A 26294-nucleotide genomic window follows, 5' to 3' on the forward strand; every position below is an offset into this window, starting at 1 on the left:
TTCCCGCGCACCTGAAGGGTCAGTTTGCGGGGCAAACGGATGACCCGGCCGAAGCGCCCTCTGGCGGCTGGCGGCATCTGGGATGCCGTCTGGGATGCCACTGGCGGCATCTGGGATGGGTGCAGGACAGGGTGGTGGCGTGCCGGCGGGGCTGGGCGGTGCCGGGGTCCGCCCGCCGGGGGGCGGCCCCGACGCGGGGGCCGAGCCACTGGTGGGGGGTGCTCCACGTCGAGGTGGGCCGGCTTGAGGCGGTCCACGGAAACGCTGTCAGGAGTACCGCCGATGTCCAGGGTGAATTGTTTCGCGGAAGGGCCCGTCGTACGGGGGCCGCAGAGGTGTCCGGTGGGCGTCGTGGCGGACGAACACGTACTCCGACGTGCGAAGTTCTGGGGCGACGTGCGTTGGCGGGCACCCGTGGTGCGCCATCGGCACCGGGGCGAACCTCTGGGCGGTCTCCTGCAGTGCAGAGCGCTGCTGCGCCGAGGACCATGGTGCCGTGGAGTCGGGGAGGAACTCGCCCGGCACCCGCAGCGGTTGTCCGAAGACCAACTCCGCCGAGGATGTGCGCAGGTCGTCCTTGGGCGCCGTCCTGAGGCCCAGCAGGACCCAGCGGAGCCTGTCGACGCAGCCGCCGTCGCGGAGGGTGGCCCGGAGCGCGGCCTTTAAGGAGTGATGGAAGCGCTCGCACAGGCCATTGGCCTGGGGGCGGTAGGCCGTGGTGCGGTGCAGCTGGACGCCGAGCCCCCGCGCGACCGCCCCCAGAGCTCCGAGGTGAACTGGGGGCCGCGGTCGGACGAGATGTCCGAGGGGGCGCCGAACCGGGCAACCCAGGTGGCGATGAACGCCTGCGCGACGTCCACTGCCATCGTCGCCGACAAAGGCACGGCCTCCGGCCACCGGGTGGTGCGGTCCACCATGGTGAGGACGTGGGTGAAACCCCGTGAGGGGGGCAGAGGTCCCACCAAGTCCACTTGAACGTGGTCGAACCGACGTTCGGGCACAGTAAACGGGGCCAACGGGGCCTGGGTGTGGCGGTGCACCTTCGCGCGCTGGCATGCGAGGCACGCCCTGGTCCAATCACGGACGGTCCTCCGGAGGCCATGCCAGACGAACTTGTCGGCGACCAGCCTCTGGGAGGCCTTCGTGCCCGGGTGGGACAGGCCGTGGATGGCGTCAAAAACCCGGCTCTGCCAGCCCGCGGGCACGATGGGGCTAGGCCGGCCGAGGGAGACATCGCATAAGAGGGCCGTGCCCGCGCCGTCGAACGGCACCTCGGTGTCACGGAGGCCCATGACGGTGGTCCGCAAGGCCTGGACGTCGGAGTCGGCGGTCTGGTCCGCCGCCATCCGGGCATAGTCGATCCCGAGGTGGACCGCGTGGGCGATGGACCGGGAAAGGCAATCCGCCACCGGGTAGTCCTTCCCCGCGACGTGCCGGATGTCCGTCATGTACTCGGACACGGCCTAGAGGTGACGCTGCTGCCGGGCCGACCACGGCTCGGCGAACTTGGCCATCGCGAAGACCAGGGGCTTGTGGTCGACGAAGGCCGTGAAGAAACGGCCCTCGAGCAGATGGCGGAAATGCCGGACTGCCAGGTGAAGCCCGAGGAGCTCGCGGTCGAAGGAACTGTACCGCCGTTCGTGCGGGCGGAGCTGCCGGCTGAAAAACGCCAGTGGCTGCCAAGCTCCCTTCACCCATTGCTCGTGCACCGCACCCACCGCATAGTCCGACGCGTCGGTGGTGAGCGCGATCGGTGCATCGGGCGCCGGGTGCGCGAGCATAGTGGCGTTGGCCAAGGCGAGCTTCGCACCCGCGAACGCCAAGTCCATTGGCTCGGACCAAGCGACGTCACCTTTGCCCAGCTTCCCCCGGAGGGCCTCGTGCAGGGGGCGCAGGAGCTGGGCGATGCGGGGCAGGAACCGGTGATAAAAGTTCACCATGCCCAGGAACTCCTGGAGCCCCTTGATCGTGCGGGGGCACGGAAACCCCCTGACCGCCTCCACCTTGGCCGGCAAGGGGATGGCCCCGTGCCTGGTGATGCGGTGCCCCTAAAAGTCGATTTCGGCGACGCCGAACCATCACTTGGCGGGGTTGATGATCAGGCCATGCTGGCCCAGGCGTTCGAAGAGCGTGCGGAGATGGCGGAGGTGCTCCTCACGGGACGCGCTTGCGACGAGGATGTCGTCCAGGTAGACGTAAACGAAATCCAAGTCGCGCAAGATGCTGTCCATCAGCCGCTGGAACGCCTGAGCCGCATTCTTCAACCCGAAGGGCATCCGCAGAAACTCGAAGAGGCCGAATCGTGTAATGACGGCCGTCTTCGGTATGTCCTCCGGCCTGACGGGGACATGGTGGTAGCCGCGGATGAGGTCCACCTTGGAAAAGAGGGACATTTTTGCCAACCGGGTGGAAAAGTCCTGGATGTGAGGGACCGGGTAGCGGTCGGGGGTGGTAGCATCGTTGAGGTGGCGATAGTCCCTGCACGGCCGCCATCCCCCGCCGGGCTTCGGAACGATGTGCAGCAGTGATGCCCAAGCACTCTTGGAGCGCCGCACGATGCCCAGCCGCTCCAGCGTAGCGAACTCTGCTTTCGCCACCGCGAGATTCGTCGGCTCGAGGCGGCGTGACCGGGCATAGACCGGTGGCCCGACGGTGGGGATGTGATGCTCCACCCCGTGCTTGACGGCCACCGCCGAGATCGTGGGCCGCGTGAGGGCCGGGAAACTGGCGAGGAGGCGGGTAAAGTCATCCGCTGCCGGAAGCGTACAAACCAAACTCGCCGGGACGGAACCGTTTAGCAAGCCGCTTGGTGAGCCGCTCGGTGAGCCGCTAAGTGAGCTGCTCAACGAGCTGCTCAGCGAACAAGCGAGCGCGCTAAAGGTTTCGGCCTGGACGAGCCTTCTATGCTTCACATCCACCAACAACCCATTTGCACATAGGAAGTCCGCACCGAGCAATGCCATGGGCATGCTGGTGGTTACGAACGACCATTGAAAGCGCTGCCTTCTGAACTGTAGGGAGAGGCAGCGCTTCCCGAATGTGCGTATGGGTGTACCGTTGGCTGCAAGCAACGCGGGCCCCAGCCCGCGGTTCGCTTGTCGGACGCGTGGGCTGGGATGACGCTTACCTGCGCTCCTGTGTCGCAGAGGAAGCGGTGCCCGGACAAGGTGTCCGTAATGAATAAGAGGCTGCCGGAATTGCCGACGCTCAGGGCCGCTACCGAGCGTCGGCTCGGTCATTTCCCGACTTGCCAAACGAGCACGGCGGGCAACACTTCTTAGCCTTGTGGCCGAACCTGGTGTGGAAACGGCACCAGGCTTGCGGCGGGAGTGGCGGAGGCCGCGGCTTTCGCCGCTGCAGTGGTGGTGGGCGGGGCATGGCGGCGGCCACGAGGTGTGCATGCGCATCAGCCTCCGGATCCGCGACGGCCGCACCGAAGCTCGCCCGCGTGTCACAAGCCACGAAAAACTTGTCGGCCTCGACGGCCCGAGCGCGGGGTTCCCCTATTTTGGAACCGGCCAACGCAAGGCGTACCTGTGCCGGTAGCTGGCGTAGAAAAAGCGCCCGGAATAAAAAATCCGGTGCTTTGTCACCCAGCAACGACAGCATGTAGTCCATCCATACCGATGGTCGTGTGTCGCCGAGTTCGGGAAGGTCCAGGAGGCGGTCCGCCCGTTCGAACTCCGTGAGGCCGAACGTGGCGATGAGGAGACGTTTGAGCGCCCTGTACTTGTGCTCCGCTGGTGGGTGCCGCAGGATGGACATGCCTCGGGCGGCCGTGCCGGGCCCGAGGGCGGCAATCACGTGATAGTAACGTGTCTCGTCCGCCATTATTCCTCGAAGCTGGAACTGTGCTTCGGCCTGCACGAACCATACCTCGCTCGGCCTGTGCTTCCTGAGGAAGGGAGCTTTACCTGAGGGAACTTTACCGCGAGGGAGCTTTACCGTGACCGCGTTGCTGGACATGGCGCGTTCTGTGGTCAGCGACGGCTGAACCAAAAGGGGTCACCAGTGTAGCGTGGTGCTACGCACGGAACTTGTTTGCCAAAGAAGGTAAGCCACAACGCGTTGGGTCAAAAGAGTCTTTATTGTAAAGCTCAAACTGTAGCACTGACTTGCTCAGGGCTGCGAGCCCCATGTATATCCCGAGGCCACGCCTACCCCTCGGGCGTGGCCGACACCCTCTTGGTGCGCGGAATGATGTCACCGCGCCAGCGAGCCATCGTGTCCGCCACAGTTTCATAATTTGTACCTCAAATTGAATGTTACGTCACATAATGATTTTACATTGGTCATTTCACAGGGATTCACTGGATTATTAGATTCAATGAAAACTGTGTTATAATGCAAATATACAATGCAAGGAAGCAAGGAATCTTGATGCATCTGTACACGTCACGGGGTGTTGTTACGGGTGTTCACTTGTTGCATAACACACACACCGTAACACCTACACATTCACCGCCTTGTGGGTGATTATGGCATACAGTGGTGACGTACTTCCGGCGTCACTTCCGGTCAGGACATGGAACATGACTTGCTTGAACTGACATCGGCTCCGTGTCCTTTTCCACAAGCGGCTGAAACAGTGATCGGGTCGGATCTTCTGAGGAAAAGGTTTGTTCGGAGTTTCTCATTTTATTATTAATACTGAGCAAGATATTCTGTAAAACGATAATTTGAAGTGATTCTTCATAATATTAACAGAGAGATCGGCCGAACATTATGATTATACAGAGCAAGATATGGCAAAGAGTTGTGGATGGATTATTGGGAAACTAGGGGGATGAGACGGGTAGGAGCGAAGAAGAAGAAGAAGAAGAAGACGTGACTGATTCGATTTAGGTTCAGGTCCGAATCCAGATCCGGTCTATCAGTGGATACAAAAGGTCACCTGTTTATCCTGGTGGAGGTTTGTGTGATATCGAGTGACTGTCTACTTCGTTACCTGTGAAACTAATCCTGGTGTTGGCTTCATGTTTAATGTGGCTGATTTAAGATGTTAGGGTCACGTCGTTCAAATAACACCAGGTGTGTTGACCAAGCGTGTCGTCCTTTTGAAGTCGGCAAAATGAGTACGTGGCTCCCGGGAACAGGGGGCACTGCATCAGCGGCGCGCGAAACTGGAAGTGGGTTGTTTTTGAGGTGAACATGTCTTTGGTCTTGGTGACAGAAATTATCAATTTTCAACAGATTCACATGATGTGTGTTTAGATATATTCTTGTAAAAAATGCCAGGAGCATAGAAAAGGCCCCTTCATTTGTTATGTGGCAAACTATAGAAAAGGCTCCTTTACATGGGATGTGCCATGTGGCAAACAAGAGAAAAGGCCCCTTTGTATGGTATGTGGCAAACGATAGAGAAGGCCCCTCGACATGGTATGTGCCACGTGGCAAACTATAGAAAAGGCCCCTTTATTTGTTATGGTGCAAACTATAGAAAAGGCCCCTTTGTATTGTATGTGCCATGTGGCAAACTATAGAAAAGGCCCCTTTATTTGTTATGGTGCAAACTATAGAAAAGGCCCCTTTGTATTGTATGTGCCATGTTGCAAACTATAGAAAAGGCCCCTTTGTATGGCATGTTCCATGTGGCAAACTATAGAAAAGGCCCCTTTACATGGTATGTGTCAAACGACAGAAAAGGCCCCTTTATATGGTATGGTGCAAACTATAGAAAAGGCCCCTCTATATGGTATGTGCCATGTGGCAAACTATAGAAAAGGCCCCTTTCTATGGTATGTGACAAACTAGGGAAAAGGCCCCTTTGTATGGTATGTGCCATGTGGCAAACTATAGAAAAGGCCCCTTTATATGGTATGTGCCACGTAGCAAGCTCTAGAAAGAGGCCCCTTTATATGGTCCGTGCTATGTGGAAAACTATAGAAAAGGCCCCTTTATATGGAATGTGGCAATCTATAGAAAAGGCCCTTTATATGGTCCGTGCTATGTGGAAAACTATAGAAAAGGCCCCTTTATATGGAATGTGGCAATCTATAGAAAAGGCCCCTTTATATGGTGTGTGCCACGTAGCAAACGATAGAAAAGGCCCCTTTATATGGTATGTGCAAACTATTGAAAAGGCCCCTTTATATGGTATGTGCCATGTGGCAAACTACAGAAAAGGCCCCTTTATATGGTATGTGTGTCCCATGTGGCAAACTATAGAAAAGGTCCCTTTATATGGTATGTGCGACATGGCAAACTACAGAAAAGGCCCCTTTATATGGTATGTGCCATGTGGCAAACTATATAAAAGGCCCCTTTATATGGTATGCGCCATGTGGCAAACTTGAGAAAAGGCCTTTTTATATGGTATGCGCCATGTGGCAAACTATAGAAAAGGCCCCTTTTTTGGTATGCTCAATGTGGCAAACTACAGAAAAGGCCCCTTTATATGGTATGCGCAATGTGGCAAACTATAGAAAAGGCTCCTTTATATGGTATGTGCCATGTGGCAAACTAAATAAAATGCTCCTTTTTTGGTGTGTGCCATGTGGCACATGATAGAAAAGAAGGGATATTCTTGGGAAAAATGGCAATTATTCATACAGCTGCATGAAGAAGTAAATTTATTTTATTTGCTCGATGTAGGGCACCCCTTCATATGAACATTCATAGAACGTTACTTGGTTCCTCCTAAGAACACAAGGGTAATCCAGCATGCACATGAGATTTTTGAATGTCCCTTATTTTGTATTTGGCCGAGAAAAATATATTTCTGTTCTCTGGCAACCAGAAGGCCTAGAGAGCTGCGGGTGGACTCGTTAGTTAGGCCTGGATCCTATCTCATCTATCATGAAGTTGTACGTGTCTGTGATAATGTGTTGGACTGGGAGAAGAGATCGTGGGAGACCATCGGCCTGTTAGACCACTTGCGCTTGCGCAGTGTTGATGCGATCGATGCATTGGAATGTTTGACGGTACGGCGAGGCGGTCTCGAGAACGAAATGGCAGTCTATAATATGCTTGAAGAACTTAATGATTTTCAGAATAAATACATTTTAAAATAACTTATTAAGCTTGTGTTCATTATTTACAAAAAGGCCGACCTGTCCCATTGGCTATCTTTAATTTCTCTCTGGACAGCGCCACGGCAGATGAGGACCACATGGCCTGAGGACACAAAAAAACAACACCTTTATATGTGCAATCCAAGCTTTTCAAAAAAAGAAAAAAACGCATCGCCACATCAATTTAACAATTGAATTAAATACATGAATATTGTTTAACAAAAATCGCCTTCATCATACTCGTACTTTCAAGAACCATGGTATTGTCATGCAACTCCGATTAACATCAGAGTTGCGGATAGCCTAAACGGTCTTATTGGAGGCAACTACCCAAAAACGGATTCAGCTATGGCCGCGCGGGAGGAAGAAGGGAAATGGAGGCTGCGGTGATAGCACTTAACTGCAGCACGCCGGCGTAGCTCCGGTCCTGTGAGAGGAAATTAACTCAGGCGGCACAGGTTTGAATGGGGGATGCAAAATAATACAACGGTTTATTCAAATGAAAAAGGCAGGACAGGAAAATGCGCGCCGATAATAAAATAAGGTAGCTACATTGGGATCCCACACACAACAGATTTCAAACACGAGATGAGGGAGATGAATACGAAAATATAAACGTCCGTTATGTAATTGGGTACGCGGAGCTCGGTCTTAGCTATCTTGTCGTCTTCAATTCCTGGCCTGGAAGAATACTCCGTCCGCCTCGCTCGGCCCGAGCCAACGCCCTCGCCGCTGCACCCGAGGTCCGTGCACCAAGCTCCAAAGCACCACGAGGTCCCACAGCAGGACAGCGAGCTCCACTCGGGCTACACCTCAGCCCAACTCGGGTCGGGGTCTCTGAACTGCGCTGCCAGGAATCCAACTGCTTGGGATCAACTACTGAACTGCGAAGTGCCAGGAATCCAACTGCTCTCGGTCAGATCTTCTCAACTGCACAATGGCCACTGTGCACACGAACTCTTGACTCAGATCTCACTCCTCACTCTGGTGCACACAAACTCTCGATCCAACTCTGAACTGAACTGCCAGCCAAGGTGTCCGGCGCTGATAATATCTCTGGCCGGTGACGTCAGCATTGGCGCACTGCTCTGCCAATCAGAGCCTCCACCGACTCGCCGGCTCGTCCAGGGGCATGCCCACTGCACCACTCTCACTCCCGTCCCCTCTTCCTTGGTCTCAGCATGTGCTATGCGAGGCGGGTAGGCCCCTCGGAGGTGCAAATGGTGGAGGCCATTATCGGCGGCATTCTAGCCCGATTTCTTCCTGAGTCATGTCAGGGGGGAATGGCGTCATTATTGTTGTTCTAAAGGTCATAACTTGTGTCTATGTGGTCTGTAGTGCTATAAAGGACAAAGGTTTGGTTAACAGCTGAGACATACAAGGGCTCTACTCATTAACCCCGACACTACCTAACACACGAGTCTCCTGGTAGATTCACAGTTATACAACTTGACCGACAAATCGCCTAAACACACATAACTTATTACAGGTAGATTCCCTATCGCGACAGTCGAAGCATGTTACCTACTCAGATCTACTCTGCTCTACATATATCACTACCCAAATTCGTAACAGTATATATTGATATTTAGCATGAGAAGGCCTGGCATGTAAGAGGGACAGGATTGTGGTGAAGAAGACTCGATGCAGTACGAGGCCGATTGTCGCTGTGTTCTGTGTTTATCAATAGAACGGCCATCTTCTAAACTGTGACTCAACGTCGGCATGTTAAAGTGCACAAGGCCATACTGGTGATGGATGAGACTGCTTCAGTGCTCTACAATGAAGGCCATACTGGCGCTAAATTTCTGGATTTTTTCACGATCTTTTATATCATCATTTTATGAAAATTGAAGTATGTATTTGGACACTTAGTGAGGCCTCATATGGAGTATTGTTTGCGGTTTTGGTCAACACAAGTCTGGAAAGAAATAGGTGCTTTCGAGAGGGTTCAGCACAGGCCTACTCTAGATTGATTCCAGGCCGAGCTAGACTCAACTACAAGGACCGCCTGAAGGACACAGCTTTATAAGGAGGCGGTTATGATGGGATATGATAGATGTTTAAGATAATGAAGGGTACAGACAAAATAAGTGCAGAATAATTCTACAGCAGAGACAGTGACAGGACCAGGGACCAACAACAACAACAATAGGCATTTTAAGGTTATTTCCCTGCTGGAGAGGGGGTTAGCCTTGCGGTCCCCATGACAATCTTCTCCATTTTGCCCTATTTTCAGCATCTCCCCTTGTTAACCCCCTTGCCTGCATTTCTTCTTCCACCACCTTTAGCCAAGTCTTTCTCGGTCTTCCCCGTCCTCGACTTCCTTCTACATTAATTTCCATCACTCTTCTCTTCCAGTCACTTTCATCCTGCCTCAACACATGACCAAACCATCTCAACCTGTTTCTCTTCAGAGCATCCATCACAGGCTCTATTCCCATCATCTTTCGCAATTTGTCATTTGTCTTCCTCTCTCTCAACGATACTCCGCACATCCACCGAACCATTCGCATTTCCACCCTTTGCAGCCTTTGTTGCTGCTCTACATTCATTACCCATGTCTCGCTCCCATAAATCATGACACTTCTCACACATGCAGCATACACCTTTCCCTTCAGCTTCAACGACACTCCCCTCCTCGTCAGCAGGCCACTCAGTGCTGACGATCAAGCTTCGATGTTGTATACAAAAAAAAAAAATGATGTCAATGACAACATAACCAATGGATAAGTTTAAATTTGGATTTGATTGTGGTGAAGAAGACTCTGCTGATATGGATATGTCGTACGAAGCCGAATGACACTTTGTTCTGTGTTGATCAATAAAGCGAACATCTTCTAAACTGCGGCTCAACATCGGCTTGTTGCATTGTGCAAGGCCATACTGGTGATGGATGAGACTGCTTCAGTAGCGCTACACTTCTGGATTTTTTAAAACGATCTTTAATATCATTATTTTAATAAAATTGAAGTATGTACTTGAGCACTTAGTGAGGCCTCATCCAGAATATTGTTTCCATTTTTGGTCACCACAAGTCGGAAAGACATAGCTACGATCGAGAGGCTTCAGTACAGGCCTACTTGATTGATTCCGGGCCTAGCTAGACTCAACTAATTTAGGGTGCCTGAAGGAGACGGCTTTATACATTAGAAAGGAGGCAGTTATGATGGGATATGATAGATGTTTAAGATAATTAAGGGTATAGACGAACTAAGTGCAGAAAAATTATTCAGCAGAGACAGTGACAGGATCAGGGGCCATAGCCGAGTAAAGAAAAGAAGAGTTAATACGGTAGTAAGGTAAGAGTCTTTCACTGAGAGAGTAGTTAATGCATAAGATGGTTTCCGAGAAAGGCGGTGGCAAGAGAATCAATATATAAGTTTAAATTAGGATTAGATAGGTACCTGGAAGCATTAGAGATAGAAGAGTGTCGGGATATTGGCAAGACGTTTGTGACTTGCGCATGGATTGGGAGATTGGGTGTATCTGAGTGAATGAAGTGAAGTGAAGAGTGTCGTGCCTGTTTGGGGGTCTCGACAAGCGGTTATTGTTGATGTTGTGTGTTTGTCATCTAAGAACCGCCATCACCCAAATCTTTCCCCCCCCCCCCCCCCCACCCACCTCTGAAAAAATAACACAAAAGATTGCTTTTTCTCTTTTTGTTATTTAAACAATTAAAATAATTTTGTTTCCTCATTTGTATTTGACTCGCTTGGGATATCCCTGGTTCTGCCACATCGTCTCATCCACATTTCTCTCCTCATTCCCCAAATGAAATTGCATCGTTTTGGTGGATGAAATTTGGCTGGTGTTGATGTGGCGCAGCATAATGGGCCGAATGGTCTCCTCTAGTTTACTCTGGGTTTGTTTTTGTCTCTGTTTATAAAAACTCACATTCATTAGATGCTGATTGATAATAAATCTTTCAAAATGGGACACAGCGGGTGAACAAACTGGATGCAAACCCCGCATTTATTGGATAATAATTGATTGGATTGTCAATGGAAATAACTCAAAAACATTCCAGTAAAGAAAATAACATGTATAACTTTTCTGTGATTAACATAAGCATTGTATCCTTGGCAGGTCATCGGTGCAATGGAGAGCTTCTTGGAATGGCTCATGTCCCAAGGCCTGAGAGCAGAAACAGCCCAAGCAGTGATCGATAAGCTTGGAATTGAGAATCAGAAGGTTATTCGAGCTTGTACTGAGTCGGATCCATTGCGAATCGAGCTCCTTTCTCTCTCCAAAGAGAAATTACAATTTGCAATGTATGCTGACTTCTGTAAATTTATTAATTCTTTTTCGAAGCCGCAAGATGTCCAGATTGCGGGTTCTTCTCTGTTGGGAAGTATTTTCGTCAACTTGGAGAATGTTATTCGGGAACTTTCCAGTTTCTGTGAAAAGATTTTCAGATCCCAAAATGTGCAATTGGAAAATGTTCCTGGTTTCTCTGGAATCGGGTTCAGTGATGTCTGCAGCCTCCGCTCTCAGGATGATGGGTCAAGAGCCATGTCTGGTATGTGACTTTTTTAATACAACATCACACGTCAACAAATATCTTGATCTTCTACCATTGTTTTTTTTGTATTATTTTAACCTGTGTAATCTCTTTTAGTGCAGTTTTGTAATGTCTAATATTAATGGATTTTTGATGGAGATTACAAGGTAAATTTTAGCTCACCTGGAACATATTTCCGGGGAGCTTATGGGATGGCGCGTCGTCAGTCTGTCCGTAAGCACTTGCAGCTTCTTCTCCAAAACTGCTGATGGGATTGTGACCAAACTTGGGTAAAATTATATTTTGTGTGTTGGAACTCAATTTTATACACGGCATTAAAAATTTGGAGTTCAAGGAGGTGGGAGGGATGGTGGGTGAGGCCTGGTGAGCGGGCCTGATATCCTAAAATGGTTATTTGCTCTCTTATTTGAAACTGCATTGACTATTTTGAAAAACTTGACCACAACCTTCATCACCCGTGATGTTCACAGTATTTTTTAAAATTGGGGTCTATTTGCCCCTATTTTTGGGGGGGGGGGGGTGGGGGGAAATTGCATTAAATACCTCTGTGTTCCATGTTTAACGGTACATTTAAGTTATCTGCATGTAGGAAGTTATTTTCATGGAAGGCTTTTCCTTGTTTTACCACGCTTTCTGAAAAATATGAAGACGCTTCATCGTAGTCATATTGTAATTGGCTCTGTCCCTCCATATGTCTGTCTGTCATGCTGTCTTCTCCTGAACGATTGTGTAAAAATTCATCTACTTGGTTGTTATGATCACATGGCAATAAGGTGTATTAGCAGTATCATTTTGACCCCGCCCCCTTGGTGCATTTGCAAAAATGGAATACCAAATGGTAGAATAGCAAAAAATGTAATTCGGGGCATATTTTTAAACATTTTTTTCATGTTACCTTGCATATGCAATCAGCATTGGGGGACACATGAAATATGAAAGGTATACATGAAAGATATTCTGAGGATATTGTGTGAGAATGATCTGACTGTTGTGGTGGAGTCTGGGCAGGAGATGCAGGAGTACTTGGTGAGTGAAAAGAGGCATTTGAGAAACATCGGCTGAAAATAAGCATGGAGAAGACCCAGGTGATGTGGGTTGGGCAGAAGAGAAAAGAAATGAATATCAGTTTGTAGGGGAAGGAGATCAGATAAGGAAATAGGTTTGAGTAAAACAGAGGCAGTGATGCGGGGGAGGATTTTGGTGGGTTCAAAAGTGTGGAGGAGGGTGCAGTGTGTAATGGCGGAGAGATTTTAATGACATGAAAGGGAAGGTTCTGATGTGATGTGTAACACCGGCCTACCTTTAGGGTCTGGAGACAGTGGCACTGACAGAGATACAATGACAGACTGCAGGTTTGCAAGAACAACTGAGTGAAGAGGACTGTGGGAGTGAAGAGGGTGGATAGAAGGAGAATGGAAGAACTGAGGGAGGAGATTGGTGTGCAGATGAGTTTGACCGGGACATTGGTGAAATGTCGGCTGAAATGGGCTTGACATTTGGTGCAGATGGGGGAAGAAAGAACGGCAAAGAAAGCAGATAGGTTGAGCAAATATGCGAGGTGGAAGAGAGGTAAACTGTGTTGAGGTGGGAGGATTGTGTGAAGAAAGATATCAGTAAAGTGGGGGTGGTTGGAGGGTGGAGAGAGTTGGCTGAGGACGGAGGGGATTGGAGGAGTATCACGGTCAAGGCTGGGCAGAAGCTTGGTATCGTTTGACCCCCTTATAAAGGGAAGAGGAGGAGGAGAACAACAACAACAACTCCCCACATTTTGTGAACATGAATAAAAGTTCCAGTACCTTGTTATGTTCTGATATGCAGGTATCATGTTCTTCGGTTGTCCGTCCGTGTGTCTCCTGCAATAACTTGTGAATTGTCAATGGGATTTTTTTTTAACCAAACTTGGGACAGGCATGTAATATCACAACAAAATAAGTAATATGTAGGAACAAAATAATACAGTAATGTGTTGCAACAAAATAATGTAGTGACAAGGTAATATAGTATCAAAATAATTATCGCTAATACAGTAAAAACAAAAAAGGTGTCGGTTGATGGTAAATAACAATTAAAGTATTTTTTTTGTTTCCCCTCAGACAAGATCGGAGACGATCAGAAAAAGGGCCCAAAAAAATGGGGCACAAAAAAAAAGTTTTAAATTGTTTTTACCATCAACCGACGCCTTTTTTGTTTTTACTTTTTGTGCTAAAATAATTTTGTTACTATATTACTGTCGCTCCGACCGACCGATCATCTGTCCATGTACTTTTGTGTTCACGATATTTCAAAAAACCATTGAGCATTTAGGTTTCCTATTGCAGATTTCTATCCCTCATGTCATTATCTCAACCTGATTAGATAACGGCTGTGATTGGCTAAATTTTGGAGAATGTTATTCGGGAACTTTCCAGTTTCTGTGAAAAGATTTTCAGATCCCAAAATGTGCACTGGGACAACGTTTCTGGTTTCTCTGGAATTGGGCTCAGTGATTTCTGCAGTCTCCATTTTCAGGATGATGGATTAACACCCAAGTCTGGTACGTGACGTATTTTTTAAAACAACATAGCATGTCAAGCAGTAACCTTGATGTTCTGTGATTTATTCATTTATTTTTACCTCTGCCACCAAAGGTGGATGGAGGTTATGTTTTCACCACTGTTTGTTTGTCTGTTAGCAGAATATCTCAAAACATTATGGATGGATTTTGACAAAACTTGGTGGGTGGACAGGTTGTGTGTGTGACGAGGACATGTTGGTTAGATTTTGGTGAAGATCCGGATGCGGGTCCTATAATTAGCCATTCTTCCGCATTGCAGGAGACAGTGTTTTGCCTTCTTTTTTTGAACCCACATATGATATCTGGTCACAATCCTTTGTTTTCTATGCTCAATGGGATAATTAGGTTGTACCTGAGCCAGGGATTACTTCATTGTTTTCCATGATTGCTTTTGGACAACGATAGCATGAGTTTTCTGGAACTGAAATGTTGAGATTTTTGCAGATGGGTGAGTGGATTACTCCACATTCCTTGTGTATTTGGGTGTCGTCCAAGCAGCATTTTTGTCCATCGGTTGTTTTCTCATATAGTTGTGGACTTTCCCCAAATGGTGCCAATCTCATCTCCACTATTTTGTTTGCCAGCTCTTTTTCCAGTCTTCGTTGTTCCTCATCATCCTTGTACTCCTCTCCTTCACCTCCTTGTTACCCTGCGCTCGTGGAGCGAAAGGCAGGGTTTAGCATTCGGGTACGTACGTGCATGTCTGCATTTTAAAAATTCATTTTCTCGGCAACTGTGGGTCCGATTGACATGAAATTTTCGCCATAGGAGGGCCTCCGGCTGTAGAATATTTTAGTGAATATTATGAGATCACAGGTCACGTGGTATGGGTGCCATCTTGGAAAAACCAAAAACCTTTGCACCTCTATCTCAATAAGCGCTGCACATAAATAATTGAGACAGGTCTCATTGCAAAGAACTCTCCATGTGGAATAACATATGTGAATGACGACGTCATAATTCGACAAGTAAAAAACTTTATCCGATCAGGATGAAATTTCTTAATCATCTTCTCGGTATAAATTGATGCAGAAATAAAATTATAATGACGTTGTAGGTCACGTGGTTTGGACGCCATATTGTTTTGAGTGGAAAGCCTGAAAAACCACTGAAATCAAAGTTTCTCCAAAACAACTGAAAGACCGAGGCCAAACTTTGCAGGCAGGATCACATACCCCAGACGAACAAAAAAGTAAAAGGTCTGCGAGCATGACGCCATTCGTCACATGGTGACGTAAGCATAAACATTTAAAACCTAGCTCCTCCCTCATTTTTTGATCCTATCGAGGGGAAGCTTCACAGATATGTTCAGCATGTCAGTCTGCTAAAATGACCTGTTGGAATTTTCGATGAGTCATGTGGTTTGGCAGATATAAATAATTAAATGAAAATATTAAAAATTTTATAACTCTTGAACCGCTTCATTGATCGACGTGAAACTTTAAATTGTAGTGGAGGTAATGCAGTGTAACAAGTGTGCAAAATTTCAAGATGATTGGATGTATGGTCTGGAAGCTAGAAGTTGTTATTGTTTGAAGAAGAATTCATCTAGAGTGGGCATGGAATTCATTATCACACTGCACACGATGAGCAGGCAAAGTACGGAGCGACCTCACGGGGTCATTTTGACCTCATATAAAATTTTGATTTCAGATTTGTCGATTGCTGAGGTATATTAACACATGACCAAAACAGATTTGGCAAAATTCCCACGATTTTTGATGAAAATATAACATTTGTGTCTGCATTGCAGGAAAGTAAAGTGTGTGCCATGTCAGCATTTTAAAAATTGAAACGTGGCTCATTGCAAAGAATTCCATATGGGGAATAGGTGTTGTTAACGATGACATCATTGTTGCCATAATTATGATGTCATAATTTGACAGGGCCAACGCTTAGTCTGATCAGTTTGAAATTTATTGAGCATGATCTATGCGACAATTATTTAGAGAATATAAATTTATGATGTCATCGCTCACGTGGTCGAACAGCCATATTGGATCAAAAAAAAAAATAAACGTTCAAAAATAGAAGAGTTGGCTTGCACCAAGTTGACTGCGCAGGGTAAGTATTCTATGAATACCGTCTAGTTCCCTTCTGTGTCTTATCACGACCTCATGTGATTCTCATTTTCATTCCCATTCATTTATGTTGGTGTTTTCACTCGGTCTACAATTGCAAGTGTGTTTCCCCTCCCCATTAAGGTGGTTCTTTGTCTCCTCCACCTCTGTCTCACCACGACTTCACCTCTGGGTCACCAGAAACGCTCTGCATTCCAAACCATTGCTTCATTGTGCAGTCCATCCCAGCGCCATTGTGGCCACTTTTCCACCTCTCCTCTGCCCATCCATGGTGAGCGCGTGGCTCCCAACCTCATAATTTCTTCAGCTTGTCTTCTGGCCTTCACCGTTATGTCTGATTTTATTTTTATTTTTGGATTTATGTGCCGTTGACACAACTTTGTTGAATTTTTGGGATGGCACAGTCTTGCTGCTCTGGTGATCAATGTGGTCTTTTTCAGCTTGTCCATTAAAGTACCTCCTCTACTGACATTGGGGGACACTGTTGATGTTGACATTGTGAATCCCCCACTGTTGATGTCTTGAATAGACGTTACAGTAGTAAATGGACTCCTTCTCCTCCTTGCGATAAGGTTCCTTTTCTTGTTTTTTTATTTTATTTTTTATTTTTTATTTTTTTGTATACTGAATAGAGGCTCGTGAAAGAGCTAACATTTATTTCACAAACAAATCAACCAGACAAACAAAATATACAAAAAGAGGGAGTGGAAGACAAGATGGGTAGAGAAGGGGAAGCACACAACCACAACATTTGAGAGCAGGGAGAAGTGTGGGAGGGAGAGGGCTTGGGGGCAGGAGGCGTGGGAAGGGGGGGGGGGGGGGGGGGAGAGGTATAAAACACAAGGGGACCGAAATTAGCGGGGGTAGAAAAGATCAAGGTTTTGGATGGGGGAGGATAAGAGATGGTGGTGAACAGCTGTTTTCAAGACCTGGAGGGTGGAGTGGGATTGAAGAGAGTGAGGGAGTTTGCTCCAGAGGTGGGAGAAAAGAGGAATGAAGGAGTGAAGGTGAGCAGAAAGTCTTGATTTTGGCAGTTTAACCATAAGAGGGTTGCAGGCAGATCTTGTGTGACCTGCAGGAATATTTGGGGGACAGAGCCCAGAGAGAGCTGGGGGGGGAGGGGGGCAAGGCCAGAGAGGAGTCAGTAGAAGACGGAAAGACCACCAACCTGCCTGCGGTGAGTGAGTGAAAGGCCCTTGGAGTTAGCTTCATCGTGGGAGATTCCAATGATTCTGAACGCTTTGGTTTCAACAGCGTGAAGACGAGCTAGGTGTGAGGCAGGAGCACCAGACCAGAGGGGAGAGCAGTATTCCATAGAGCTGCGGATGAAAGCCTTGTATGTGGTGAGGAGCTCAGGTGTGCCAAGGAAGGACCTTCCACACTGAGGCTGCCCAATCGGCGACAGGCTTTGGAGGCCAGATTTGAAATGTGGTTTTCCCAGGAAAGATCATGGCAAATAGTGAGACCCAAAAGCTTGAGTGACAGAACTTCTTGGAGAGGATTATTCAGAAAGTGGATGGGAGGGTTTTCCAATAGGTCTTTTCGGAGAGACATCGTAAGAGTGTGAGGTTTATCAGGATTGAAGGACATGTTCCATTTGTTTGCCCAGTCTGTGATTTTGTCCAGGTCTGCAGAGAGTGAGGAGGCTGCAGACTACCGATCTGAGGGATGAAGAATGGAGCTACAGAGAGTAGAGTCATCAGCAAAGAGATAGAGGGGATTTTCAAGAGAGTCAGAGAAAGGCCCATTGATGAAGACCAGAAAAAGCACAGGGCCCAGAGCACTGCCTTGGGGAACTCCAGCCTGAACAGGAAGAGGAGATGAGAGAAACCCATTCAGGGCCACACGTTGACTATGACTAGAGAGGAAGTCCGCCAGCCATGCGTGGAGATTTCCATGGATACCAAAAGAGGAGAGTTTGGTGAGCAGAGCGGGGTGCCAGACCGTATCGAAGGCACGTGATATGTCAAGGGAGACAGCTCTAATTTCCTGTTTGGCATTGAGGACCTCCATCCATTGTTGAGAAAGCAGAAGCAGCTTGTCCAAAGTAGATTGACCAGGTCTGAAACCAAATTGATGATCAGAGATCAAGCCATTGGAGAAGAGGAAAGATTTCATATCTGAAGCAATGATGGATTCCATGTCTTTGCTGATAATTGGGAGAAGGCTGATAGGTCTGTAGTTGCTGGGATCTGTTTTTGCACCTTTTTGTGCAAAGCGGTGATGTTGGCAGATGACCTTGAGCAAAGGAGAGGGTGAAGAGAACAGAGAGAGGGAGTGAAAGAGCAGAAGAACAGGATTTTAGGACCCGTGGGCTGATGCCGTCAAGTCCAGTTGCAGAATCAGAGTCGAGGGTTGACAGAAACTTTTCCACCTTGTCAGGAGGAAAGGACACAGAGTCCAGGAGCAGCTGGGTACGACTGGGTATGGTGGGTACAGAGAGGGATGGGTTTGGGACACAAGATTTAGAGGCAAACACAGAGTTGAGGCATTCAGCTTTTTCACGTGCGGAGTCAGCCGTGTGGCCGTTTGAGGTGAGGGAGGGGATGGAGGGGGAACAAACACCCGAAACAGATTTGACCAGACGCCACCAGGATTTGGAAGAGGGAGACAGATAAGAGAGTTCGGTCCTGAGAACGGAGAGATATTGTTTCCTGACTCTCCTGAGGGTGGACACACACTTGTTTCGGGCTTTGTGAAAGGAAATGAGATTTCCTTCCATTGGATTTGCTTTCCAGGAGACGAAAGCAAGTTGTTTCTGGGCAATAGCCTCACCACAAGATTCCGTGTACCATGGACGGGAGGAAGGGTATGGCAACTGAAGACGAGATGGGATAAATCTGTGCATGAGAGAGAGCAATTTACTTTGGAAGAATTCCCAGGATGAGTTAATGTCAGAGGCGGTAGAGATGGGAGACCAGTCCAGATGATTGATGGCTGCTTGAAGACCGTGCCAGTTGGCCTGAGTGAAATGCCAGACTCGTCAACGCTGAGGAGGCTCTCTGAGAATGGTCAGAGAGATGTCCACTTTAACAAGCATATGATCAGATGAACCGATTGGAGCAGAAGAAGAGCAGCAGACATTTTCAGGGAAGTTCGTCATAACCAAGTCCAGAAGAGAAGATGCTCCGTTGACTGAGATCCTGGTTAGGAATTTGACAGATTGTGTCAGTCCCAGTGAGTCACAGAAGTCCTTTGCTGAAGAGCCATGGCTGGTGAGAGAGGTACCCACACCCAGCCAACTGGCATGGTTACAAGTGAAATCACCACATATGAGGAAGAGAGAGTTGGGATGGGTAGATAGAAGTTGGTCCATATTATCAGACAGCGCGATGTAGATGGAGTCATCACTGTTTGGTGGACGGTACAACACACATATGAACAAAAGGTGGGAGCGAAGGGGAAGCCGTAGCCAAAGGTATTCCTGGGGGTGAGGTGGAGAGAGGGCAGTGCAGGGCGAGTGAGGAAGAGAGTTTTTATAAAGATAGCAACCCCACCTCCAGGACGAGGCTCAGGTCTATCATACCGGAGGAGGGAGTAACCTGGGAGAGATACCAAGGAATTAGAGACATCATGAAGGAGGAAAGTTTCTGTTAAGCAGATCATGTCTGGTTTGTCAGAAGCAACCTGTATGGAGAGATCAGTCAAGTTTGAGCGAAGGCCCCAGATGTTTGAGGTCCATACTGTTAAAGAAGAGGAAGGGGGAGCATCGGATACAGAACAGGGGGGGGGGGGAGCGGTAGGGTAAGATGTGGAAGAGGTAGGGAGAGCTGTTGAAGGTGTGTCAGATTTCAGAATAGCTTGGAGAAAGGAAAGAATGGGGTGGACAAAAGGTTTGATGGTGATTGGGTGAGGCGCAGTGAGGTGTTATTTGAGGAGGGGGAAGAGTGAGGCAGAAGGTTGAGGGAGATGAAGGTGAAAGTTGGAAGGGGGAAGAAGCGGGGAGGACGCTTTGAGGAGGAGGGGTGGGAGGGGAGTCTAGGAGGGGAGGAGCGAGGGAGAGTCTCTGAGGGGAGGGGTGTGGGGGGGAGTTTAGGAGGGAAGGGGCAAGGGGTAGATTTGAAAGCGATGGGTGATGGGGAAGATTTGGAGGGGAGGGGCAAGGGGGAAGATTTGAAAGAGATGGGTGATGGGGATGATTTGAAGGGGAGGGGCAAGGGGGTAGATTTAGAGGGGAGGGGTGATGGGGAAGTTTTGGAGGGGAGGGGTGATGGGGAAGTTTTGGAGGGAAGGGGTGATGGGGAATATTTGGAGGGGAGGGGTAAGGGGGAAGATTTGAAAGGGATGGGTGATGGGGAAGATTTGGAGGGGAGGGGCAAGGGGGTAGATTTGGAGGGGAGGGGTGATGGGGAAGTTTTGGAGGGAAGGGGTGATGGGGAAGTTTTGGAGGGAAGGGGTGATGGGGAAGATTTGGAGGGGAGGGGTGAGATTGGATTTTGATAAGTGTACGATTAATGGGAAACGAACATTTATTGCAAAATGAGTTTCTTGAGACCTTCGAGTCAAAAATACATTTGAGGACGCTGAAGGATGGGTGGAGTGCTGGAGAGTTTAGGGAATGCATGAAAGAGGCACTGTAAGAGATGGAATTTTTTTTGGCCAAGGTGTTAGAATATACGACAGAATACAGTTCTTCAGGGGACAGTTTAAACATTTTTTAACAACGTGGTCGAAGAACGAACGAACAAATAAGAACGAACAAACGGATAAGAACAGAGAAGGAAATTTTTTTTTTTTTTTTTTTTTTGTTGAGTTGAGATTTGAAAACAAGGACGTATGGGTGAAAAGCCCGGGAAAAACAGAGACCGAAAGTAAATGCATCGCAATCGAAGAACCGCTGAGACAAAAACAAAGCCTCAAGCCAATGTCGTACACGGTAGCCTACTACACTAGGCCTCAGAATACGCGACACGAACTAACCGACGATTCTGTACACAGGTATGAAAAACCAACACCGAGAATCCTATTAAAGACACGCCAATACGTACACACACCGAAGGAAAGATACAGTTTCGACAAAAACACAATTGTGAAAAATTACTTAACTTCGAAACCGTGCGCGCATGGACAGCTTTGAAGAGACGTGACCTCCAATCTTGCGCATGCGCAGACTCTCCAATGCTCATGTCGCGAATGTCACCCTTGTCACAATGACACATGTCATGTCACCCTTGTCTGTTTGTCTATTTGTTACTTGGCAAAAAATCCTTTTTTGACAAGTATATTGATCACTCCGGTTTGTGTGTTTGTCTGTCTGCTCACTTATACTCGTCTGCAGGTCACAGTTTTAAACCGATCTTCATGAAACCACCAAATGGTAGAGTTGGTGATCTGACAGAATGGTCTTTATTTTTGATGTTAAAAGGTCAAAATAGGCCAAAGGTCAACCACTTTTATTTTCTAGAATCATCAGTTTTCATCCGATTGACTTGAAACTTGAATAGGATTCACATATCAGCTAACTGAATTCAACCATCAACAATGTTTGACATCAACATCGGCCAAAAGGTCAACAATTCAAATTTCTAAAATCCTCAATTTTCATCTGATTGACTTGAAATTTTAAGAGGATTTTCATATTTGCTGAATGAATTCAACCTCCAACTATTTTTATGTCAACATAAGTCGAAAGATCAACAAATGCCAAAGGTCAACCATATTCTTCAAATTTCTAAAATCCTCAATTTTCATATGATTGACTTGAAATTTGAATAGGATTTTCATATCGGTGAACTGAATTCAACCGCCAACTATTTTTCAGATCAGCATCGGCGATAAGGTCCACGACGTATTCGAATTTCTAAAATCCTCAATTGTCATCCAATTCACTTGAAATTTGCAGAAGATTTTCCGATCAACGAACTGAATTCAACCACCAACTACTTTTGAAGTCAAAAGGATGCGCTGCTGAGTGCCATTCAATTTCATTTTTTTCATTATTTTTTAAACACAAAGTTGAGGCTCGTGTAATAGTTAACACACAAAATATATAATAAAGGGAGCGGGAGACGAGAGGGGGAGAGAGAGGAAAGTACATATGCACAACAATAGCAGAGAACAGTGACATTGGTAGATTTGTGGAGGGGTGGGGGAATGGGGATAAAATGGTATAAAACAAATGGACATGACTTTGACTTTCAGGAAAGAAGTCAGAATTTGAAAAAGGTGGATTTGGGGTGTATTAACGGAGGTAGACAAGATCAAGGATTTGGATGGGGGAAAACAAGGGATGGTGGTGAACAGCTGCTTTTAAAGACCTCGAGGTAGGAGTGGGATTGAAGAGAGTGTGGGTGTTTGTTCCAAATGCATGAAAAAAGAGGAATTAAAGAGTGAAGGTGAGCAGAGAGTCTTGCATTTGAAAGTTTCACCAGAAGAGGGTTGTTGGCAGATCTTGTGCCTCCTCAAGGAATATTTGGGGGACAGAGCACATACAGGGTAGGGGGAGCTAGGCCAGAGAGGAACCATTAGGAGACAGAAAGACCACCAACCTGCCTGCAGTGCGAAAGTGAAAATCCCTCAGAATCGGCTTCATCGTGGGAGATACCAATGATACTAAAAGGTTTGTTTTCTACAGCATGAAGTATGAGGCAGGAGCATCAGCCCAGAGGAGAGAGCAGTACTCCATTAAGCTGTCGATGAAAGCCTTGTATGTGGTGAGAAGCTCAGTAGTGCCAAGAAAGGGCATCGCACGACAGAAGATGCACAGTCGGCGGCTGCCTATGGAGGCCAGCTTGGAAATGTGGTTTTCCCAGTAAAGATCATGGCAGATAGTCAGACCCAAAAGCTTGAGTGACAGCGGGTTTTCCAAACCGTCTTTACGAAGAGAAATAGTGAGGGTGTGAGATTTGTCAGGATTGAATGACATGTTCAACTTGTTTGACCAGTTTGTGATTTTATCCAGTCTGCAGAGAGTGAAGAGGTTGGAAGAGGTCTCAGGGTTGTAATATGGAGCAGCAGAGGGTGGAGTCATCAGCAAAAAGATAGAGAGGATTTTCCAGCAAGTTGGAGAGATCATTAACGAAGACAAGAATATGCACAGGGCCGAGAACACTGCCTCGAGGCATTCACGCCTGGACAGGAAGGGGAGATGAAAGAATTCCATTCAGAGCGAGACGTTGACGTTGACTGGAGAGGAAGTCCACGCCATGTGTGAAGATTTTCATAGATACCATAAGAGGAGAGTTTCGTAAGCAGGGCGGGGTGCCTGACTGCATTGAAGGCACGACATATGTCAAGGGAAGATGGCTCTTAAATCCTGTTTAGCATTGAGGACTTCCATCCATTGTTGAGACAGCAGAAGCAGCATGTCCATGTCCATGGTAGAGTGGTCTGGTCTGAATCCAAAATGATGACCAGAGATCAAGCCATTGGAGAAGAGGAAGGATTTAATATCACAAGCGAATATGGATTGGGAGTAGGCTGATTGGTTTGTAGTTGCAGGAATCTGTTTTTGCACATTTTTTGTGTAAAGCGGTAATGTTGTCTGATTTCCCAGTATATGGCAGATGACCTTGAGTAAAAGAGAGGGTGAAGAGTACAGAGAGAGGGTGTGACAGCACGGCAGAGCAGTATTTTGGGACCTGTGGGGTGATGCTGCCTGGTCCAGTTGCGGAATCAGAGTCGAGGTTTGACAGAAACTTCTCTACCTTGTCGGTAAAGAAGGACACAGAGTCCAGGAGCAGCTGGATACGACTGGTTAATGTGGGTACAGAGAGAGATGGTTTTGGGACACAAGATTTTAAGGCAAACACAGAGTTGAGACATTCAGCTTTTTTACGTGCAGTGTCATGTGTGTAGTAATTTCAGGAAATGGAGGGAATTGGAGGTGAACTAACATGAGAAACGTATTTGTCCAGATGCCACCAGGACTTGGAGGAGGGAGACAAGTTTGAGAGTTCAGTCTTGCGAGTGGAGAGATATTATTTCCTGGCTCTGCTGAGGGTCGATACGCACTTGTTCCGAGCTGTGTGAAAGGATATTTTGAGAAATTTTTACCGCCAGTAAATTCCAGAAATTTATTTTGATTAATTTTACAATCTTTATTTTATTTAAATTGAATTAAACACTGAAACACTGTTGAACACAAATCGCCTTATTTCCACTATCCTACAGTTTAGCAGTACTTCGACATATTAAATAGGGTGGTGTATCACTGATACACTGCATCAGGGTCATGTAGAGGACTGTTTCAATCGTGCTTCACCTCCGGAATTTTTGTTTTTAACAATGTTTATCTTCATTGTTATATTTAAATTGAAGTGCACATTCCATGGCGTAACATGATCGATGAACTCTAAAGATAGTTCTCAATCTCATTTACCTGCAAAAGACTGATGCTGATTTGCACACAGGTGATGTCCATCCTGTAAATATGGAAGGCAGACAACACAACAACGATTCATCTGTCACAGAAGATTCAACATGTGCTTCAGCAAAGGAAGGTTCAGATGATATTCACATGACAAACAGAAGTGCTTCCTCTTTTGCAACTGGTGAGTGGAAATGTAAAAAGTTCACAAAAATTAACAATATTTGTGTTGAGAAAATCTAAAATTTTCTGAAAAGTGTTAAATGTTTTGCATTTTGATTTTGACAAAAAATAAAATGTGTTCTTTGTTTCTGTAGAACAATCCAGAAGTAAAATGGGACAAACGAGGTCCATTCACAGCTTGACAGAAAAGAAGAAGGCTTTTTTGAAGAAACGATCACGAAATCAAGACTCACTTCCTGTAAAATACAAGTCTGGACCTCGCAACACCAATATTAATATAAAATTAAACAAACACAAAAAGGTGCAAAAAAGGCGAATACGTTATAAGTGTAATGTATGCAGAATGGATTTTGCTTCAAAGAGTATCATCAAAACACACATGAGGATCCAAACTGGAAAACACCCTCGCAATTGCTCTGTCTGTGAAAAAGGTTTCTTAACAAAAATCAATTATAATAAACATATGAAGCTCCATACAGGAGAGCACCCTCACAAATGCTCAATATGTGATAAAGGTTTCTCGCAAAAAGGCAATTTGAAATCACATATGAGGATCCATACAGGAGAACATCCATATAAATGCTCGATATGTGAGAAAGGTTTCTCTCAAAACTGCAGTTTGAAAAAACATATGAGGATCCATACAGGAGAGCGTCCTTACAAATGCTCGATATGTGAGAAAGGTTTCTCTGAAAGTGGCGAATTGAAATCACATATGACGATCCATACAGGAGAGCATCCTCTCAAATGCTTGATATGTGATAAAGGTTTCTTTCAAAAAGGCAATTTGAAATCACATATGAAGATCCACACAGGAGAGCTTAAATCTGAAATACCAGGATATGAAAAATTAGGTGAAGAGGATTTCGGAATTGAAGAAACCTGAATATGTACCAGTGATAGTTGGAGCAACAGGGAATCTGGATGATCAAGAAAAGCCGAACAGTACTAATAAAGCATTCCAGGGAATATGACAACAAACAAACGACAGTGGAGGCTGTCAGAGGTTCTGTGGAGATTCTAAAACGAGCCCTTGGAACAAAGCTATGAGAATGAAGTTTCACAAACCAGGTCATGAATGAATGATCCTTTACTGAAAAAGGATCTGGGCGAACTTCCTTTTTTTTTTCTTTTTTTTTTGGTTCTTTTTTTATTGTGACCAATGTTTCGGAATTTTGTTTTCTCATTGATTTAGTTGTTTTTTTTGTCCCTTTTTGGTTATGCTAAGATGGGATCTTGCCCTGGCAGTTTGAACATCAATTTTTACTCAATCTTAGCTGAAGTACATGGTTCATTGCCACGTGTGTTAGCAGAACACCCTTGTTGTAAAATCGTTTATCAGAAGAAGACTCCTGCCTATGTTTTTCATGAAACTTGAATTTGTGAAGAGTTTCACAATAAAGAGAGGTCCTCAAAGCACAAATGCACCGTCTGTGTTATTGTGAATATGTAATGGCACATTATGGTCAATTATCAGTCAATGAAGAGTTTGGAGTGCGCATATCCCCAGAAGTAATCCTGATCTAACCAGTTGAAAACCTTGCACAACATTTACCATCATGGCATGACTGCACTTCATGCCATCACTGATTGCTGCCAAGCACCTCGGTTATACAGGTCCTAACGTGGA

General features: G+C 46.8%; 1 protein-coding gene across 1 annotated transcript in view; it reads left to right on the forward strand.

The window, feature by feature from the left end:
* The window catches only part of LOC144888261 (uncharacterized), a 229687-nt gene extending 203596 nt beyond the window's left edge, over nt 1-26091 (forward strand). Inside the window, exons 26-36 of the mRNA XM_078785864.1 lie at nt 4304-4443; nt 4523-4617; nt 5064-5129; nt 7868-8047; nt 8352-8373; nt 9844-9902; nt 10007-10084; nt 10517-10574; nt 11109-11535; nt 24525-24665; nt 24799-26091. Of these exons, the coding sequence (XP_078641990.1) occupies nt 4304-4443; nt 4523-4617; nt 5064-5129; nt 7868-8047; nt 8352-8373; nt 9844-9902; nt 10007-10084; nt 10517-10574; nt 11109-11535; nt 24525-24665; nt 24799-25550 (2018 nt within the window). The 3' untranslated portion in view covers nt 25551-26091. The remainder of the gene's footprint in view (nt 1-4303; nt 4444-4522; nt 4618-5063; nt 5130-7867; nt 8048-8351; nt 8374-9843; nt 9903-10006; nt 10085-10516; nt 10575-11108; nt 11536-24524; nt 24666-24798) is intronic.
* The last annotated feature ends 203 nt before the right edge of the window (nt 26092-26294 follow it).

The sequence above is a fragment of the Myxine glutinosa genome, chromosome 1 (genome assembly GCF_964187855.1).
Source record: "Myxine glutinosa chromosome 1, kmMyxGlut1.1, whole genome shotgun sequence".
Taxonomy (NCBI): domain Eukaryota; kingdom Metazoa; phylum Chordata; class Myxini; order Myxiniformes; family Myxinidae; genus Myxine; species Myxine glutinosa.